Here is a 22,061-nt window from a genome sequence, read left to right as displayed (position 1 = left end):
CACTTTAAGTGCATGAGATCTTCACTTTATTTTGTGCTATAAATATTTTACATATCCATTATTGAGCATAACAATGAATACTACTATGACCAACATGAATGGCAAAGATTGTATTAATAATTATAATATTATAACTAATGCCATGTTCAGTTTTATGTGATAAATATTAATAACAAATCAGTATTTATATATTTTTTATTTTCATTATAGCAACATTAAATCAGACAATAGATATATGCAAGCAATACCCAAATCTTTGCTTAAATGGACGGTGTATACCTAACCTTAACAGTTACCGATGTGAATGCAACATGGGATACAAGCAAGATACTCACACAGAATGTAATGGTATGTATATACTATGCTGAGCTTTTCAGGAGATGGAGCCTACTTAACTGGCCTTTTCTAACATTGCAATAGTGAATCTCTGCTACTTCCTGTAACTTATGACAGTCTTTGTAGAAGTAACTGCCAATATTAAATGGTACATAATTAAGGTCAGCAATAGTTGTGAACTGTATTGGTGTACAATCAAAGTATGCTCATATGAACTCATGTGAACTCTACCTTGTAGTGGGTTATGTTAAAGAAAAATTCAAGTAATCGCTAAGTTGCCAAACTGAAATATCAAGTTATCTGAATGTGATGTTTCTTTTTTATATACATTTCAGAAATTCATGTAGTAAAAATTGTATATCAGTTTTCAGCAGCGGAATAATCTGTAAGCAATGGCCAATAGGAATGTCAAATATTGAATCATACTATAGTGACTTTAATGAGCACCTAAGCCCCAATGCATGCAGCCAAGGTTATGTCAGTTAGCGTTACTTTCTATTACATTTTTTTTTTCCAAATGGTAAATTCAGAAGCAAAGCAAATAATGTCTAAATAGATATTTGTAAACTGTTTATCTAAGCCCATTAAATTTCAAAACCACCACAATTGCTAAACATCCCCAGTCACTACCTAATGTTCTGGACTAAATTCTTGTAAGCAATTTGTTTCATGTTCCCCTCCTAGTTTCCTTTAGTAACGGTACTATTAGGATGTAATGAATAGGTCTGTTAGGCCAGAAGTTATGTCCAGGAAATGTGTACATTAATTATTTTACAGCTGCCTTGAAGGTACAACTATTTTGTTATCCTAGTAACCTGGAAGGTACAGTCACAATTAGTGGATACAGCTGTTTTACTCTGACCTGTTTGAACAGTTTAAAATTCATAGGCTAGCAAAATCAGTGGAAGAAACATTTACTGAAAAGATACTGTGGCCAGTAATGACATGTTCTCAAATTATACAGTTTGAACTAACTGCGTGTTATGACTTTTTGTTACCACAAACAGATGTTGATGAGTGTACATCAAACCCATGTACTAATGGAGATTGTGTTAATACACCTGGATCCTATTATTGTAAGTGCCATTCTGGCTTTCAGAGGACTCCTACCAAGCAGGCATGTATTGGTAAGTATAGTATTATGACTTTTCTTTTCACTGAATTTAGAAAGATTCTCCTAATGCGTAACTTAACATGAAGGAGATGCCATTAGACAGGTCATTAATGATTACAGGTAGAGGGAATGCATAGTGGTTCTGTAAATACTTTCTTACATTTACTTATTTAGAAAACTCATGGCGCTTTTTGATATCTTTATTATATAATAAATATATATTTCAGATTCTCCCACATCACTATTGTTTCCATTTACGTATCAGTGTTTCTCCATTATCTCAGAGGAAACTATTGGGAAATGTTTTGATTCTGCCACAAATAAATAATTTCCTCAAAAACAATAATTGTTTGGTAGAAGACACCTTTGCTGACTGAATAACTTACATGGAATCACCATCAGGAAAGGCTTTCTGCCCGAAGAAAGCAACATTTTTACCTATTAAATATACAGTACAAATAGTTGTTTTATACACCTGTAAATAATAATAAATATTTTTGAGAGAAGCACATGGCGCAGATTGCTGAATCTTAGGCTTCTCATGTGTTAGAGAACATTGTAATATTTTATGGAGTTTTGACCACTTGCAGTTATTAAAATAATATCTACTAAATGTCATTTTGGTAAGTGTTAAATTAAATATGAAAAGATACCAATTTTAATGACTGTATTCACTCTAGTATTACTGGTCCTACTACAAATGGTTCAGTCCAGTTTTTTCATCAAAGTCCGCCTTTATAACAGCTGGTCCTGGGTCATTAAATCACCGTTTCAGCATCTCTATAGCAGCTTGTTTTGGAGCTTTGTTTCTCTCCATGAAAGTCAACAGGAGCCCAAAAGCAGCTTGAGTCAACTTAAAGAGACTCTTCAGAATTCAACACTTTGGGAGTGTTGAATACCTCTGAATTTCTATTGGACCCCTACATCACTACAGGATATAGCAATTACACAGGGGTTGGAGGATGGAGCAGACACCTGACATTCTTGAAAGTGCTTAGTGTCTATTGGAGGTTTTTACAGTGGAACCAAGGCAAAGTAGAAGACACTGTCTGCAGGAAAGTAGAGTGTAATACCTCTTCTAGTGCAGGCAAATTAAAGATGATCACTTTAATGCACATTTTAAGAAAGCAACATGCACGTAAGCTAAATGTTAAATGAAGGTCAGAAGGACATCCGAACCATGCTGCATTTGTCCATTTACACAGGGGGACCACCCCAAAACTAGTATACAGGGAGGGAGTCTAACAATGGCAACATCCATCCAAGACTTCTTTGACAGAATGTCTAGTTTATTAAATGATCACTATTCTGTGTAAAAAAAACAGAAGGACAAAATTGACACTTGTTTGCACTGGGCACTAGGAGAGAGGAGGCTAACACTAAACTTAGATCTGCTTTACCATAGATTAGCTAAATGAGCATTTGTAACATACCTAGCACAAAGGCTATGCTCTTTCATCTGTGTATTTTTAACAAATGCAGCATAAGTAAACAAGCCCTAACAACAGATCGTTGGTGCTATACTGGGTTGGGCTTGGTCAAAAAGGCTGGTAGGAAATACAGAATTTGTGAGCTATAGGTATTTGTGTTATCTAAGAAAGCTTTAATGATAGTTACATTTTTAACATCCAAAACTCATAACAACTCAATCAATGAAGGCATTATTGTAACCTGAAGAAACATGATTGATGTTGAATGATAAAACCAACCTTTCCCTTTGCATGAATACTGTGGTCTTAAATAATATTCATTTACTTTGAGTGAAAATAATTTTTGCTAGGCTTTCCACCAATTTTTGTAGAGCTGACCAGTGTGATTTTTTTTTTAAACCTAGATATTGATGAATGTATTCAAAATGGCATCCTATGCAAAAATGGAAGATGTGTTAACACAGAGGGGAGCTTTCAGTGTATTTGCAATGCTGGTTTTGAGCTAACTGCTGATGGAAAGAACTGTGCAGGTAAAACCTCTGGAAATAATATCTGTTTTATGTAATTCCTGATTAATAAAAAGGTAACCCTCCACACAACAAAACAACTTAATAATTGAAGAAACTATGCATCCCAGTTCCTGCAGTAAATCAGACATCTGGGCTGTGTTAGAAACAGCTGTTTACATAATTTCCTATGTCACGTAGCAAACGCTTGTAAAGGAGTCACCATGTAGTCTAAAACTATCTTTATCAATTGCTGAGCGCCTGTGCAAATTTTGGTGCTAGAATAACAGGAATGTCTGGATTATAATAGTTATCAAAGACATTGGGACACTTTGGCTGAAGCTATGGCGATCATTCATACAATGAGCTACTTTTTGACATTACCTTAATAATAAAGTATTCTTTTTTGTCTTTTTTAAATAAAGATTTTATTCGATAATGAATGCTACTTGCATATTTTTTATTATTTTATGGGTCATTATCTCTAGACATCATGGCGGCTTTAAAGGCTACTCTGAATGATGTTTTAAGTCCTAGTGTAGACAGATCATATCGAAGTCATAAGTGGAGTTTGGTCCAGTTCCTACAAAAAGCTTCAATAATGTTTACTCATTTGAGAAGCATGCTCATCAAGGTTTGAACTCTGATAATGGAAATATCCCTGCCAACTGTATCACAGATCATGGAAACTATTAAAGGAATATTACAATTACAATTAGAAAACCTTACAATCAGATAAAATACCTATTCCAAAACAGACTCAGTTAGGTAAACCTAAAAAGCTTAAATACAGCAGTAAAGTTTAGTAATAACAATGGAAACAAGGCCTCCAAACCAAATGGTTTCTTCAGGGGATTTATGAACTCACTCCCCATCGGATGAAAAGTTTGACTTTATGAAAGTAGCCTAGAGTTGATGCTTCTCCTTTTCACTGAGCAGATCTTGGTAATTAATAAGGATAAAAAGCTGATATGAACACATCAAATTAGGTGAGGATATTAGTATCCTTTGTCTATCATACAAAATAAAGAATGGGTGTATCAGCCACACAAAAGCCTTCCTAACTAATCATCAAGTTAGTATCTCAATCTTGGCAATTCTGTCAGAATAATCATTTGCATCTCTGTCATCATGCAAATATCCCTGCTCCATTGTAATGCACCTGCTAATTACAGGGACATTAAGTTAAATAGTGGCAACATTTACATTCTTATTATTTAATTTTGTGTTTTCCTAAGTTACTTTGCAAATATAGAAAACACATTTACATAGCAGTAGTACTTTTGCTAATGATACTGTATATTGCTACCTGCTTGTTGTTGGATACTGTCTGATTATACAGCACTCACTGGACTGATATGAAACAATGATTACCTGCAAGAATCCTTTTGATACAATCATCATAAAATAACTAATGTGCTTAACTGGTACTGGTAATTCATTAGAGTTTTACTTCATAATGATGTATATTTTGGTTAACCAAAGTCAGATGGGCTTATCTGCAGTTGATTTCAGTTCAATGCATAAGTATATGAATTCTTATAAATGTCCAGGAGTGGTTGATGGGGAGGAGGACAACTGTAATGTCTTTATGCCACCTCAAACTAACCACTCAACCATCATGTTCTCAAACAATTCATCCCCACACAGCTACCTCCTCATGTATCACTTGCCTCTCCCTTTTAGATTGTAAGCCCTCACGGGCAGGGCCCTCCTTACCATCTTGTATTGTGGTTGTAATGTCTTCCTTATATTGTAAAGCGCTGCACAACACTGTTGGCGCTATATAAATCCTGTATAATAATAATCATGACTGTGGCTATCTTTACATCTTTGATTTGTTAACTATTTTAACATACTAGTACTCTGTAAAAACATGCCTTACCTTTGGTGATTGAGATTACCATAACGCAAAAAAAAATGCTTAATACTATGCTTATTGTGTACTTTTAGATCATGATGAATGTGCAACTACAAATATGTGTTTAAATGGGATGTGTATAAATGAAGATGGCAGCTTCAAGTGCATCTGTAAACCAGGATTTGTACTTGCAGCCAGTGGTCGTTACTGTACCGGTATGTATTATAACCTAAACAAAGCTTGGTGCATTGTCTATTGTACTTCATTTCTGACCTTCTGATTTGTCTGCCTAATGTAATAAATTATTGTATATTTTATTTTGGTAGATGTTGACGAGTGTCTTACTCCAGGCATTTGCATGAATGGCCATTGTATTAATACGGAAGGGTCTTTCCGCTGTGAATGTCCACCAGGGTTGGCTGTTGGGGTAGATGGTCGTGTTTGTGTGGGTAAGTATAGCATTTGTGTGATATACTATATAGTATATAGTGTATGATTTCAATCTCCTCATTTACATTATATATAAATAACATCAAAATGTACAATGTAAATTATAAAAACAATACTAGGTATGTCAGAAAATATTTCTGTATACTCTTGGAACCTATTTACAAATATGTATTTACTTTCTTCTTTTCATCATGCTTCAATATTGTGCTTGCTGTAATGGTAAGGACATGTGCTCTTAGATGTTTTTATTGCGGGATGGTTTTAATATGCTGAGGTTAAACAGATGCTGTTTTCCTGTTTCTTTAGACACACACATGCGTAGCACTTGCTATGGAGCCATCAAAAAAGGACTTTGTGTCCGCCCATTTCCTGGAGCTGTGACCAAATCTGAGTGTTGCTGTGCCAATCCAGACTATGGATTTGGAGAACCATGCTATCCGTGCCCTCCACGAAACTCTGGTAAGCATTTTCTGTGCTTCTACAAAGTTAGTTTATTAATTTAATGTACTAAGTATTGCTTATTTTAAGTGTGCCTTCTCCCTGACAGCAAGCTAAAGGTGTAATATATTTTGGGGTTCATAGATACAAGTGCTAAAAAGTGGCACTTTCCAGATGATTCCAATGTGCTTGTGAAGTGGGACTGAACACTGCCTTAGATAAAATTGTGCACCAACATATGTATGTATTAGAGCTTTGAGTAGAACTATGGCCATACTATGGGCATGCCAATAATTATACATTTTGAATGAATAGAAAATAAGCTTTAATAAAATCATCCTCCAATTTCACAATATAGAAGCATTGAAATCCTGCAAGTAGGGTCTCAGCAATTTTCTGTCTCCAGCTCTTCCTGTGTTTACATTATAGATAAAAGGATGGCTGGTTGCCAGCTCATTGACTGCAGGGGTGTTACGGTGACACCCCCTGGCAGATGACAAGGGTTCACCTGAGGCTTGGTGTATAAGCACCAGCTGGTTTTCACCAGAGCTCCTGATGGTGGAGATGGGTTTAGCTGCCTGCTGGTGCCAAGTTGCGGCCCCCAGAATTGTCCTGTTAAGGGATGTACAAGGATAGGAAGGCTCCAATGAGGAGACAGTATTCCTGAACATGGCCAGAACAAGGTACAGGTCCAGACAGGAGATAACCAGAGAATGTTCAGACGGTCCAGATCTGCAGCCAGTAGACATGAGACGAAGATCTAGTTGGGTCCAGGCAGGTGTCGAAGCAGGCAGTTAGCAGAGAGTGGTCAGACAGTCCAGGTCAGCAACAAGAAACAACAGTAGTAATAAAGCTTTTTGTACGCACAGGAAGCTGGCTTGAAGGCACAGCACCGGTCCCTTGCAACACCCCTTTGAATCAGAGGCGACACCCCCAGCCTCACCTCAGGGTGCTCTGGATGTCCTGGTCTGAAATCTCTGCCTATCATTAGCCATACTGGCTTGGATTCTGTGAGAGCCATTAAAAGTAATGGCAAAGCTCCTATGAGCACCATCACAGGTACTGGCAGGTCTTCTGGAAATCCTGGCTGGGATTCTCCGAGAAGATCTTAAAAACCCAGCAGGAACTCTAAGCATTCCATAACATGGAAGCTATGCAAAGAAGGGAATAGCAAAATGAGATGCTTCAGCTAAACAAATATTGAGGATGAATTACTCTATAGAAGTTGCAGCTACAGAGGTCAGTTAGGGCTTGTTTGAAAGTTTATTTATTGCTTGTTGAGACTATGTACAGTCAGTATGGTCAGTGATTCTCATATTTTATTACATTCTTGGTAGGGCTGCTACTACACAAAACAAGGGACCCAGACTAGGAGAGGAAGTCTCAATTTGAGAAAAGATGGGGTGCCACTGCTACTGGTAGAGTCCAATATGGTATTTTATTTATATAGATCAATTGATTGCTCTTTATAAAAAAGACCCATATTTTCTCACATGAAATGGGTCAGGTTGAATTTACTGCCCTTTACCACACATCTTGATTTCTTCAATGTCCTGAGTCTTGTTAATGTTCTATTCTAACTGCCTTAAGGACCGATCTTGTTTGTGAGATTTGCTGTTTGGTTCATTGATTTTATAGATGATTTTATAGATGATGTACACACTGCTTCTGCTCATTCCCACACCCTCACAAACCAATCACGTTTGCTGGCTATCAGACATGCAATATAGAGGATTCTCATTTAACCCGGTTCCCATCAGAGATTTGTGTTATATTTAAAACACAGATCTGCAGGGGCAAATGGCTGGTGAATGCAAGTTCCTAGATTTTTATGCAAATTATAGTATGCCCTTTTTTATTTTGCTAAGTGTGCTAGCTTCATATAACTTCATATTTTAAAGATATGTGACTGGAAAAAAAGAGTGCTTATCGCAGGTTTGTATATACAGATGTATTAAATCTTTTTACATGTTTTATAATGCAGCTGAATTTCAAGGTTTGTGCAGCAGCGGAATTGGCATCACAGTGGATGGAAGAGGTAATTTATTTTATATGTGAAAATATCTATGCACAATGTCATTGTGTCTTTGTGATTAAAAAGAAATACTACTTAGAACCCTGTATTCCTTCACAGGACCAGTTATCTGGTTCTGATTATGTTGATTTAAAACTATCATGTTCTTTCAAATTTTGACTGAACAAAAAGTAATTTAAAAATGAAATAAATGTAATTATTGGTTTGTGGCTGTAGACATCAATGAATGTGCTCTGGACCCTGACATCTGTTCCAATGGCATTTGTGAAAACCTACGTGGAGGATTCCGTTGTAACTGCAATAGTGGCTATGAATCAGATTCCTCTGGGAGAAGCTGCATTGGTAAGTTTGCACACTAATTTTTAGTTTATCACCTTGCAAAATGTAACTAATGACAAAGAACAAAATCTGTTGATCTGCGCTTATAGATAATATATTAATAATATGGGAAATAAAGCTGCCACAATACAGACAATAACGTCCTAATAATGTAAACAACGACTTTGCGGCGCTAAACCCCCTAATGTGCTTTAATCTATATATTTAAACACATTTCTTTGATTTACTATTAATCTACCATAAAAACCTTATAATTGTGATCAAAATGTCCCTTGGACGGGATGAAAAAATATCCAAATAAGGATAAACACAGTTAATGAAAATTATTACTGTGAAAAATTGTCACAGTGAAACAATGTGTGTATATATATCACAGTGAATATCACAATGACCAACTATTGACAGTGAAAAGTTCATAAATGAACAAAAATAAAAACAAAACGTGCCGTAAGCAAACCAAAATAAAATAGTGATGATGCGACCCCCTATCTGGATAGACAAGCCTCGAGATATAACAAACGTGAAATATTTGTGACTATTTATAGTCAAACTCCAAAAAATTCATATAGTGATAAGAGCAATAATTGTTAATTCACAAAAAAGTCATTGGAGTCCTTATATAAAGTGCTTGTGCTTTTAAATGTTCTTCCTGGTGTCACACACGAAGCCCCCCAGGGCAGTGCACACTCACTGCACTGATCTTTTTTACACTTTGTAGGCAACCTGAGGCAGGTATTGGGTCAGATCCTTCTTAGTATTTCCTCCGGATGTTTCCCGAATGTTGTTTCCCATATATAAAAAATTCAAGAGGAACTCCTCATGGTGAAGCATGTATAAACGTTTATTAAAAAACAAATAAAAATGGCCGGTATCTCGTGAGCCTCCGTGCTCACTTCCGCAATCTTTGTGATGCTGTGACGTCAGATAGGCCGGGCCCGACGTGTTTCGTCACTCCTGATGTTTTCAAGGGGATAGCAGGTCTTTTCACTGTCAATATTTGGTCATTGTGATATTCACTGTGATATATATACACATTGTTTCACTGTGACAATTTTTAACAGTAATAATTTTCATGAACTGTGTTTATCCTTATTTGGATATTTTTTCATCCCGTCCAAGGGACATTTTGATCACAATTATAAGGTTTTTATGGTAGATTAATAGTAAATCAAAGAAATGTGTTTAAATATATAGATTAAAGCACATTAGGGGGTTTAGTGCCGCAAAGTCGTTGTTTATAATGACAAAGAACCGTTGCTAGAATATAATGGCTGATTCCCTGAAAGGTCTCCAGTCTCTGGCTTTGGGGGAAGTCAAAATGACATCGCTATTGCTTGGGTTTTTTTGATGTTACAGTATGGTTAAAGACAGTGAGAATTTGGAAATCAACAAATCTAAAGTGTTTTCAACTTTTTTCTGTTGTGTTCAAAGGCAGCCCCTTTTAAGATTCTCTCGCCTTTTAAAAGTAAATATGCAAATTAACTGGCTCACTTCACAAGAGGCTCAATTCACAGTATCACATTGTAGTAGCATGCAGTCAAAAGAACTTTTTACTGTGGATTTCCCTAACATGTGGTAATGGGTTACTCATGCGGTGCATGCCATGTGGTGCATCTCTGTGTTGAAAAAAAATAGTGCATGTCCATTTTTCCATATGTTAGGTTAAAATAAATAGGCTTCCTTATAGCAGCACATACAAAAATAGGGTAACTTGTTATGTTAACACACATGAGTTTATGCCATGCATAGTGTGAATGGGTCCTGCTACTTTTGTTTTTGCATCTGCTGTGCTTCTCTGCCAGACTCATCTACCTCCAAACTGCCCGAGGTTTATGTCTACAATATATTTTGACTCTCTGAGCAAGATGAACATTAAACAGGGCTGTTAATCAAATTATAGGTTAGATCTGCTTTCATGCTGTACAGCATCCCACTTCAGCAGGCTGTAGAAGTGTGCATGGGACTCTGTGTGGGGTCAGCGGCTCGAGTTGGTGGAAGCAAAAGGGAAAAACTTATTCAACTTATTCTTGCATATTATAAGCATGGTTAATGAAAAACCATCAGGGTGGGCACTTTGGTTACAAGGGAGAACAAACTTTAGAAGATAAGTGAAAAATGTTCTCTCTTTTAAAGTTACACCCAGAGATGTAGAAGAATGTGTATTTTATTCTGACACCCGACTCTGGGCTTTGTAATATTTTATAGTCTTTTCCTTTTTTCACCACTCATTTTATTGTGGTGAAAAAATGCTAGATAATTAAATGTGGTTTTTGTTTAATTCTGAGCAATGTTTGTGGTAATGCAGAGAAACATAAGCTTAGTAGATGCCTTTTTCTAATAGATTTTACATTCTTCAAAATTTGGAAAACATTACAAAAAATAAATGCATTGCTTATATTTACATTCAAAATGTGACCAGTGATACTGTGCATGTACAGTATTTAGAAAGTTCAGTACAGATGTAGAAAATCTAAGCAAGTGTTGGTATGAGCTATCCCAGTATCTATAAAAAAGAAGCAAGACACAAAATAAAGTTTCAGAAACCCTTGCAATGTACATTTTGACTAGGAAGAATTGCTTTTTTTCCCCAAAAAATTTAATTTATTTAAATAGTGAATTTATTGACTTACTAACACTGAGCATGTTAATGCACACATAACATGAAAATTCACATTTCACAATAAGGAGATCAAAAACCCAATGTTCAAAAATACACTGACTATTCATAAGATTGATTACATCACAGGGTCAGTTCACTTTTGTCAGTGCAGCCGCACCTCACCTACCAGGACCTGCTCATTTCTTGTAAATATTACATTTATACATCACACTGTCCAGTCTGCGCAGAGTTGATGAATGTTCATAGGCCAAGGCTTTCTTGGCATATGGGGGAAATTAAGGCTGTGTGAAAAGCCACTTCTTTGCCTCTGCCACCTATATCCACCTAGCTATTGTGCCTAATAGTAGATCCGACCCTGTGAATTTGTATTGGGTTTGAAAACCCATGTCTTATTGAATAAGGGCGGGGATACATTTTTCTACTGTAGGACAGTAGCTTGAACCCCTTAAGGACTTGGTGGAAGAGATTGTTTTTAACTAGTCTAGATCATTGAATTACATTTTGATATGCACTGGATTTTGATGGATTTCTTTGCAGCCGTGGTAGCAGCAAACACACGTGGGGTCTTCCTTTAATGTTGTTGATACAAAGACTTTAATTGCTGAAGACAGTAAATGAACAGGTTTGGTCTTGTGTTTGTGGTCTGTTGTGTGTAGGAGTGGCATAAGTCAGTTGGCTTAAAGAGGGCAGAGAATACAAACTTGCACGTAATGGCAAAACTAATAAAACTGTTCTGTTTTTTTGTTTGACACTTTGGACTGTCTAAAAGTAAAATTAGAGTGGACACATCCTTCTTTATTTATTTTTCAGACATTGATGAATGTTTGGTTAACAGGCTGCTGTGTGACAATGGTCTGTGCCGAAACACACCAGGAAGTTATAGCTGTACATGTCCCAAGGGTTACTTATTCAGGACTGACACTGAAACCTGCGAAGGTAAGTTCCTTATATCAGTTTATGTTTGAAGTAATATTGTATTGAGAAAAACTCAGGGCTATCATTGCTGAAAATGCTAATGACTGACACTTGTATAACACAGTAACAAACCAGCTTTACTACTTTCTGAGTCACTGACCTGGAACTATGCAGGACAGATGAAGAAAAGTGACTGAAGCCAGAGGGCTAGCATGACAGCCAGCCAGCCAGCATTTTCAGATGGATCAGCAATAAGAGTTACCTCATAGCAAGTGTGTTTTAAAATAGGTCTGGCAAAAAAAACACCTATCACAGCCACCTCTAACAGATCACATATTTAAATTGATGTATTTAAGGCAAATAGGCTGCAGCAAATATTAACTTTGCAAGGAAATGTCCCCATACCTTAGCAAATGTGGTGAAAAGAATACTTAAACATTGTATATAACTGTTTGATAAGAGTAAACAAAACTTTACCTCATTCACGTGTAGGGAAAATTCTCTTACAAAGTGAAAAGCCTGTTTGCATTTAGCAAATCAACCCAATATCTTCAAGAAAAATGACTATATATTTTTGTATTTGCGATGGCAAGGATACAGTATATATACAGTATGTATATATATACAAAATAGGAATTATGAAGAACAGTTTTTGGGATGATGGGATACAAACCCAAAATAAAGCACATCACAGTTTTGTGAGACTTGTAGTAAGAAATATGTTTGATAGCCAAATATTTCGATATGGATACAAATCATATAACGATTCCAGATATCCTGCTGCTGGGTCTGACTGGAGAATACATTTTCCATCCAAGAAATCAAGTTAAGGCTCAGTATTGGCTCATCAATAATATACAGTGTGTCATATAAATTTCACATCTTAAATACATAGACTTCTACCCTTACACTGCATGGCCAAAAGTATGTGAACACGTGCCCATCACACTGTTAATGTTACTGCATACAAAGACATTTTAGAACATTGTGTACTTCTGCTTTGGGAACAGTTTGGGAATTATTCTGTTTCAGTTGCGAATGTCTGTGTCCTGTGCACATGGTCCAAGGTCCATAAAGACTTGGTTTAACACATTTGGTGCAAAGGAAATTGAATGGCTTGCACAGAACCATGACCTCAACTCTACTGAACAATGTCGGCATGAACAGCAATTTAGAGCCAAGCACACTCCAGATCCCTTCCCATGGACTAGTGGAGGCTGTTAGATCCATAAAGGAGGTGCTAAGTCTATATTATTGCCCATGAATTTGAAACAGAATGTCCAGCATTCTTATATAGTTGTGGTGTTCAGTTGTCCACAGACTGTTTGCCTTAAAGTATATTTCAAGACTTCTAAATCTTGGAGTAAATCCAAAATCAAGAGTAGGTAGTGCAATTAAAATAAAGAACTACAATGAGTGCCCAAATGAGTTAACTAAATGTAGCCACATAACAATGTAGTTTCAGCCTTTTCTGTAAAAGCAACTTTGGAATGTAAAATGCACCAGCTATGTGCAAAATATTTAATGGCACTCACCTTATTTAACTGCAGTAAACTTAAATCTCATAGGTTGATATGCAAAAGGCTGTCAGAAAAAGGTGGAATAATTCAGAAATTTACAACCTGATTTGTCCACTCCTGCTACTCAGAATGTCCTATTTGAGCAGGTTTAAAACAGTTCTGTTCCAAGGATGCAAGTAAAGGAAAGAGTGGATATAGACAGACTTTTTTCTGGCTGTCAGACATTGGATTGTGAATCAGGTCCTTGGTGTGAAAGTACATAGGAGAGATTAAACCATGAATTCTCTTCTCTTGGGAAGATTGCCATTCTGTTTGCAAGCTGTGCTGCAGTTGGACCTTCTATATTGCTCAAGAATCACATGCTCCCTCTGCCCAGTACAGATTTTTAAATATGAGCATATTAGCTTTTAACAACTTTTTACTAGCATTTTATAGTTCCATATCCAAAAGTTAATAGAGTCAGGCAATCAACAGCAGAAACCTCAGGGTTTTCAGTTTTAAATGCTTGACAGGGAAAGTCCAATCTACTTCTCCAAAGACAATTAGTTGAGATAGTAGGGAAATAGTAGATCTGCCAAAGTTTTATGACTTGACAAAATAAGTCATGCCAGCCTTAGTATTTAACACACTATTATCACAAAGCCTGACTTAGAACAAGTTTGTAAGTTCTCCATGACGGAAACCTTAGCAGACATGTCTGCATATTTCAGTTGATCCATTTCAAAATGTCCTTTCTTATTTAATTAAGGCCTAACCAAATGTATTCTGGTTATTTTCCAGATGTAAATGAATGTGAAAGCTCCCCATGTGTTAATGGTGCATGTAGGAATATTTTTGGCTCTTTTCACTGTGAGTGCTATCCTGGAAGTAAACTGGATTCCACAGGCCTCATTTGCATAGGTGAGTATTTCCGTATACTGTATGCAAGAAATGTTATACTGTTATGAGCATACAGTATCTGCACTTTACTGGTTCTGGTGGAAGCACCATTTAGCGTCAACTACAGTGAGGATCAGATATTGTTTTGTGGTGTCATCAGGGACTACGCACTGAAGGTGATAACAAATTACACAAGGATGATCACTACTGTTTAGGTCAAACTGTGTCAAATTATGCCTGTTATCTTCAGACATGGCTTACATCATAGTTTAATAAGTCACGTTTTCAGCTAGGCCAGGGTATGCTTATATTGTTTACAGAGTCAAATCCTCCGCTTCAGGATAAAGAACGATATATACACACAATTATTTGTCTAATTTTCATATCATCTTACATATAAAAAGAAATGCATAGCAATCCTACATTTCTTAATTCTTTTTTATTAAAACCTAATTAAATCTGTGGAAGTCAAGCTTTCTTTCTACTCTGGATAGAGTGGGGACAAGTTTTTATTAGGTTTTTATTTCCCACTTGGAAGATTTCCCCTCAGATCCTGTCCTGGTAACATAACAGGAATTAAACACAAAGTCCCACTGTTCTCAACAGAACAGATATCCTTATCAGTAGATTTTACCTCTGGACCACCACCTTTTATTAAGTCAGCATATGGTATGTGCATTGCGGGTCTTTAGTACTGTCCATTGAGGTGTCATTCTACAATTCAGGAAAAGCTGAAAGTGACAGCAATTCATCCAAATGAACCATTATGAGCTAAATACCTGTCGCAGTTTTGATGCCAAATTTTCTGTATATATTTTTAATTCATAGATAGCCTTAAAGGAACCTGTTGGCTGAATATCCAAGATGGTCGCTGTGAAGTCAATATAAATGGAGCAACGCTCAAGTCAGAATGTTGTGCTTCTCTAGGCGCTGCATGGGGCAGTCCTTGTGAGAGATGTGAAATTGGTATGTTATTGATTATTACCTCAGTGTTAGATTGCCTATATTATTATTAACAGTGTTAGATTGATCATATAAAATCATGTATTTTCACTGAGTTTAGTGATGTCATTTTTATGCAGTTCCCAACTTCTTGCATTGAATTTGACAAAAGCATGGTTGCAAGCAATGTGAAGCTGAACTATTTCCTTCTTTATTGTAGATACTGCTTGTCCCAGGGGATATGCCAGAGTCAAAGGAGTTTCATGTGAAGGTATTTTTTCTGAGATGTTTTGTGCAATTTCTTAAAGGAGAATTATGAGGCAAGTGATTTTCACTCAGCCTCATAATCTGAGCCGACCTGTGACAATGAAAGTTTCACAGGTCGGCTCAGTAGATCGGGAAGTGAGCGAACACATACCGGCGCTCGCTCACTTATTGATCTATCAGTGCAGAGAGCCGTGACTGTCACTCACGGCTCCCTGCACGGATTCCCCCCTATCTGTTCGATCCTCCGGCGCTGACTGGCGGAACGGACAGGGGAGGGGGCGGGTACAGCTGGCTCTGCCTCTAGATAGGCAGAGCCAGCTGTCACTCACGCAGCTGGGTGGATCCAGACAGAATTGTCAGGATCCGTTCCGGCTGTGGCGTCTCAGTATACCGCGAGCTATAGCTCGCGGTATACTGAGCTTTGGATGACGGGAGGACGATTGTTTGTGTCCTTCTGTTACCCTTAGGAGAACAATGGGGAAAAGCCCTAACCCCATAGTTCTCCTTCAATATGTAAATATTTTTAATATAGCATTTAAAACTGAACCATTATAACATATGTGTGAAGTGTGTAAACCATAACAAACCTTGCTTATGTCTTCCCTTTTAGTCTTTAAACTGTACCATTGAAATTGCTGTTAAATCTGAAAGAGATTCAGTGAGTTCATAACTTCCTGGACTGAGCCCCTGCTGCACTGAAAACACAAACAGTGTAACCAACCTGGCCCAGCTTACATTTGGGAAATATAGAACACCTCCACCTCCATGTAATGGAAATGAGGAGATGGAAAGGTATTCTGTAATCCAAATCAGGAGTAGAAGTTTAGAGTAACAACAGTGCTCTTCTAAGGAAACAGTACAGTGAGTGAGTGTTGTCACCATCAAAGGGTTTTACGGGCAAGATCATCAGGTGAAAATGGAAAGGAAAAAAGAAGCCTGAAAAAGAAAACTAAGGCAGCCACTATATATAAAGACTGGTAACCTGCAAAATATATAATTTTTGTTTTTAGCCCTCGATACTTTAAAATCAATTGCTATTCTTAGTTGCAGAGTACACCCAGTTGCCCAGGATGTTGACCTTCAGCCCATGTGGAATCCATTTTTTTTAACTCTTCATAGCTTTATTCTTTATCAACTTAAAATTCACATTTTGAAATCAACCCAATGTTTTACTCCAAAGGGTTAAATGGGGCACAAACCTACTGTTTTGCTGGAGAGAGTGTAAGAGGATCATCAAGACCACACTTTGCCAACTTTTAATGAATAAGGCAGTATATGTTTACAAAAATTTAGCACATCTGCACGTAGGCCTTTTGTCTGTATTCAAAAAAAAATTTCACTTAATTGCATATGTATGGTAGCGCAAAACAGTCAAGCTTCCATGTCACATTTCAGACCATGCCTAGCTATTTGTCAAGCTAGAAAACTGCATGCCAAAAGTTCCTCTGAGTTGTCAGGAGGTTTCATCCTGACACCAGGCAGTGGATAAGGTGTGCACTCCTGAAGTCAGTGTATGTTTATTCTTCCATGATTTTTTCATAATTACAACTTCAAAAATCGACCTATTAGGACTTAGAGGCAAAAAAAATTTCAACTACGTAGAGATTCTTATATATAGAAGTAATTATTTGAATTTGATGAGTTCTGAGTCTGAAGGCATTTACATTAGGTCTGTCAATTTGCAACACAATACATTTCTTCTCAGCATTTGTTGAATTAATAAAGTGTCCCAAGAGGCCTATTAGTAGAGTCAACTGTTTTATGTGAAAATAATAGGCTTGGTGAACATTTATATTTTAATGACATTGAGTTGAATTTGTGTGCTTTCTTCTTCAGATGTCAATGAGTGTGAAGTGTTTCCAGGAGTATGCCCCAATGGAATCTGTCGAAATTCTAAAGGATCTTTTAGCTGCGAGTGTCCTGAAGGGTTCACCCTGGATGGTACAGGCAGAATCTGCCTAGGTAAACATTCTGTTCTTTTTTGTTGCAGATATGTGTTTAGAATGGGATCATAAAAGTGTTTAAGGGCTTGTTCACACCAAATGCGGTACGTTCCAGAACGGTAAGTGCTGGAGCGCACCGCAAGTCTCACAAAACTTCCCCCTGCGCTCTGGGTGCGGGATGGGGTGTGGTGGTGCATTGAATTCAATGGCACTTCTTCCACGCCCCCCACCTGCAGTGCGATCCTACGCGTGGCAAAACTTTGCCTGCATTCCGTTCTACTGCACACGCAAAAAATGCTGCTTGCTCTATTTTTTGCATTTTGCACTCTGGAACGGACTGCATTTGGTGCGAACAAGCCCTAAAGCAAAACTTTACACAATTTTGTTTTGGACAGAGTGGGTAAAAGACAAAAGCTTTGCCAAGTTTTTATTTGCAGCCTGTTAGCCTATTGAGGAGATTTTCCCTTAGGGTACGTTCAAATCATATGCAGTGCGTACCAACCCGATTCTGGCCGAAACGCACTGCATCGCATTGCGGTTGGCTAATTTTTTTGTGGGGCCGGAGGGGGCGTGGCGGGCCATTGAAGTGAATGGCACCGTAGCCACGCCCTCAGGCCGCAATGCGATCGCCCGCACGGGATCGCAAGGCACATTGGGCCTGCGGTCCTGAGAGGTGCGATCAAAATAATGCTAGAAGCAAAATATTTTATCAGTAGAGTGGGGAAGGGTTACAACCTCTGTTCATATCTGTGTCTTCTTGTCCCATTGACAACCATTCCACTTGTTTCTTGTCCTGTTGTCACTGGGACAGGAAATGAGGAAATATCTCCTCTGTGTTGCCACAGACAGGAATACAAACTGGCAGAGGTATTACCTAATGTTAAAAATAAATGCTGGATTTGGCTTCACTTTTTGCACATATTGACTGACCTATTTAGTAATTTATGTTTTCTCTTTATACAGCAGGGTCAGAGATATATATAAAAAAAAAAAAGAATGAATGAAGGCTAAATTTACCATTAACATCATATTTCATGTTACATCCATATTCAGGGTGTAACATGAAACATGGTCACATAAACAAGCCCCCCACCCCTAAACCAACCCCCCTTACCACAATGCTGGGGTTTTTCTCCCAGTAGGATTCTGTATACATTTAAAATTGGTGTGGCTGTGTGTTGTACTTCCCTCACAGCCGCATATCCAATCACAGATCAGTTGACAAAAATTCCATCTGACACAGTGCTTGCAGTCAATTTATACTTCCTCCCATCCCTGTAACTGAACATCCACTTTAAAGAAAAAAAAAAAACTAAATGCACATTTTGTCTATTATGAATATGTGCACATTAATTTTTTTTAAAGTGGACTTTGCCTTTAACAAACAGGTCACATCTGGTTGCTATTAAAACACCTCCACATCAATCGTTCCTATAAAAAAAAAATCAGTTCCAGTATTTAATATGGATACTTAGAAATGTATTTGCTTCTTGTATACTTGAAACTAACATGATCCTGCCTTTTGTTTGAAATAAAAATATGGAATATGGAATAATGAAATAATAAAAATATCACGCCTAGGCGTATTGCATATGCGCGACCGTCGCGTGTTTTTTTACCGCGAATCGCGGTAAAAAAGTCGCGCGGCAAACGCGCTTTTCCGAAGACTACTTGGCTGTATCCCAATGGAAACGCGCAACAAAACGGCCCAAAGTAGTACATGTACCTTTTCAGGCGTGGGCCATTTTGTAGCGCGTTAGGGACGGGCGGAAATACGCCCAGGTGGGAACGAGACCATTGAATACAATGGGATTTATATTTTTGAGCGTTTTGTAGAGCGTTCGTCGAGCGTAGAACGCGCTACAAAACGTTCAGGTGCGAACGAGGGCTAATAGGCTCCCGGCCACCCGTGAGTGAAACACTTTCTCACAGAAAGGTTCACTCTGCTGCTCGTTTTTTTCGAGCCGTTGGCTGCCGTCAGAAGAAAAAAAAATCCCCATCCCCACTAGCTATTGCACCTGCCCACTGCTGCTGTCAATCAGCAGAGGGAACCTGCAGTTCTCCATCAGGTCCCCGTCTGGTGATTGACAGCAGCAGTGGGCAGGTGCAATAGCTAGTTTGCTATTGGCTATTGCAAATTGAAATAGCTAGTTTGCTATTGGCTATTGCAAATTGAAATAACCAATAGGAATCTAGCTATGCTTTCCTATGGGGATTTCTTTTTTTTTTGACGGCAGCAGAACCGCCCGGCCAATAGAAAACATTTGGGCGGAGCTAGCTGTCACTGCTAGCTCCGCACAATCGTTTTCTTCTGCACTTTGGGTCGTCCGCACATGCTGAGCATGTTCGGCTGACCTGAAGCCACACAAAGTCACCCGATGTACGGCTAATTTCAGCCGATATACGGCTGGAATCACCCGTACCAGCCTGAAGTGAATAGCCGAACAGCGTTGTGCTCACTTCACTTGGGGTCGGTGAGTCACTCGACTGCAGTGACTCGACGGCAGCTTAGTGAATAGACCCCTATGTGAATGGTGCCAGTACCTTTCCTCATGTCTCAAAGTAAATGGCTTACATTGATTTATTACTTGCAGATCTACGTATGGAGCAGTGTTTCCTAAAATGGGATGAAGATGAATGTGTCCAGCCAGTTCCTGGCAGGTTCCGTCTGGATGCCTGCTGCTGTACAGTTGGAGCTGCCTGGGGTGCAGAGTGTGGGGAGTGCCCTAAACCTGGTACCCCTGAATATGAAATCTTATGTCCTAGGGGGCCAGGATTTACCAACAGAGGAGATGTTCTATCAGGGAGACCATTTTACAAAGGTAACCAACCAAGCCAACTGATACGTATTTCTTTTCAAATTACTAACAGGTTTGTAGAATTATTATCTTTTTCAACATTCTGATAAAGCAGGAAGCAGAAGAAAAAAGAATGTATCTCAAGGTAACAATTTTTACACCAAAGAATGTGAATTCATGTGGCAAATCCAATCTGAGTACAAAAATTCCACAATTATATTTTGGACCATATTTTTGAGATGCTGGTCCCAGATGCAATATTATCAATGCAGTTTTAATAAATGTTTAAGGCCCCGTTCACTCCAGGATGAGGTGGTTCAGCATGGTCTCCATTTCTTTTAAAAGGGTGGTTTTGAGCATTTTTTTATTGTGTTTCAGAGCTGAAATGCAATTAAAAATGCCCAATACCGCAGTCACATTGAAATCTATATGTAAATCGTGATGTTCAGCATTAAAAAAAAGGCTCAGGGAGTTTTTTGGGCAGCAGGCGGTTCGGATCGCGCGGAGCCGCATAGCAATGTATGGGATTGTTCATGTCAGCGGTTCAGCTCAGACAGATCCGCGCGGCCAAACCGCCCTGGTGTGAACGGAGCCTAAAATGGCATTAGTCCTGGGCCTGGGCCAATCAAACAGAGGCTTCATTAACACACAGGAACATAATGGAATCTAGATTAATAGGTCACACCACAGCCTACTGACGCGCTGAGAAAATTGGAGGTGAAATTCTGCAGGTTTGCTATAGAATATAAAGTATGTATTCGATTTGGTCCAGTTATAAAGGTGCTAAAATGTTTTTAAAAAAACGCATTTCAGCTGTAATCTATCTTTTGGCTGTAAACCATATAGCAGAGCAAACCATTTTCTGTTGCAAAAAAAAAACAACTTTCATTTTAAAATATATCACGTATGACCACTATTTAAAGAAAAACTTTTTTCTTAACCCTTGCAGTGGGACTACCCTCACACTGCAAGGGTTAAGTTTTCATCTAGGTACAAAAATAACAAAAGTTATACTCACCTGAATCTTGCACCTGAATCCCCCTAGCCTGTCTCCTCTCCCACCCAGGGCCAGATTCCCCACAAGTCCACCGAGGCCCAGCCTCGGGGCGGCAGGGAGCAGAGGGGCAGCAGCGGTTTGAAATCTCCCGGCGCCCAGGACATGCAGTTCCGGGTGCTGGGCAGTAATGTTTTTTCTACATTTAGCCCTGCTTTGCACAACTAAATGTAGCGTGATGAAGCCACTTGTTTCTTTACAAGTGATCTTGGCGATGTCAGGGTTAAAAAAAAACCTCCTGCTCATTGTAGTCTTCCCCTCTCATCTGTCGCAGGTGTTCCAGCACAGTGTTGTGCTAGAACTCCTGTATTGGAGGTGACACGGTCAATAAAAATAACCCGTCACCTCCAAATGCTATCATACGGGCTTGTTAGCTGCTGTGTGATAGCAATAAAGTTAAGTTTAAAAAAAAGATATAAAAAATGTCATAAATAAAAAAAAAAATAAGTAATAATAAATGAAAAAAATTAAGTAAAAAATAAATAAAAAGTTAACAATTATAAGAAAAAAATATAAAAAATAATGCTATCCAAATGCTATCATACGGGCTTGTTAGCTGCTGTGTGATAGCAATAAAGTTACGTTTAAAAAAAAGATATAAAAAATGTCATAAA

At 38.1% G+C, this 22,061-nt stretch overlaps 1 protein-coding gene across 1 annotated transcript in view; it reads left to right on the top strand.

Moving 5' to 3' along the window:
- FBN2 (fibrillin 2) overlaps positions 1-22,061 on the top strand; it is a 197,951-nt gene that overhangs the window by 91,413 nt on the left and 84,477 nt on the right. The window contains exons 11-24 of the mRNA XM_018567207.1: positions 211-348; positions 1,344-1,463; positions 3,285-3,410; positions 5,340-5,462; positions 5,574-5,696; positions 6,004-6,156; positions 8,120-8,173; positions 8,387-8,512; positions 11,940-12,065; positions 14,345-14,464; positions 15,272-15,409; positions 15,606-15,656; positions 17,489-17,614; positions 20,190-20,417. Coding sequence (XP_018422709.1) covers positions 211-348; positions 1,344-1,463; positions 3,285-3,410; positions 5,340-5,462; positions 5,574-5,696; positions 6,004-6,156; positions 8,120-8,173; positions 8,387-8,512; positions 11,940-12,065; positions 14,345-14,464; positions 15,272-15,409; positions 15,606-15,656; positions 17,489-17,614; positions 20,190-20,417 — 1,752 coding nt within the window. The remainder of the gene's footprint in view (positions 1-210; positions 349-1,343; positions 1,464-3,284; positions 3,411-5,339; positions 5,463-5,573; positions 5,697-6,003; positions 6,157-8,119; positions 8,174-8,386; positions 8,513-11,939; positions 12,066-14,344; positions 14,465-15,271; positions 15,410-15,605; positions 15,657-17,488; positions 17,615-20,189; positions 20,418-22,061) is intronic.

The sequence above is a fragment of the Nanorana parkeri genome, unplaced genomic scaffold, assembly GCF_000935625.1.
Source record: "Nanorana parkeri isolate BGI_ZX_2015 unplaced genomic scaffold, ASM93562v1 scaffold1020, whole genome shotgun sequence".
In the NCBI taxonomy this organism is placed as follows: Eukaryota; Metazoa; Chordata; class Amphibia; order Anura; family Dicroglossidae; genus Nanorana; species Nanorana parkeri.
Note: the sequence above shows the minus strand (reverse complement) of the source record. Positions and strands in the feature narration are given on the sequence as shown.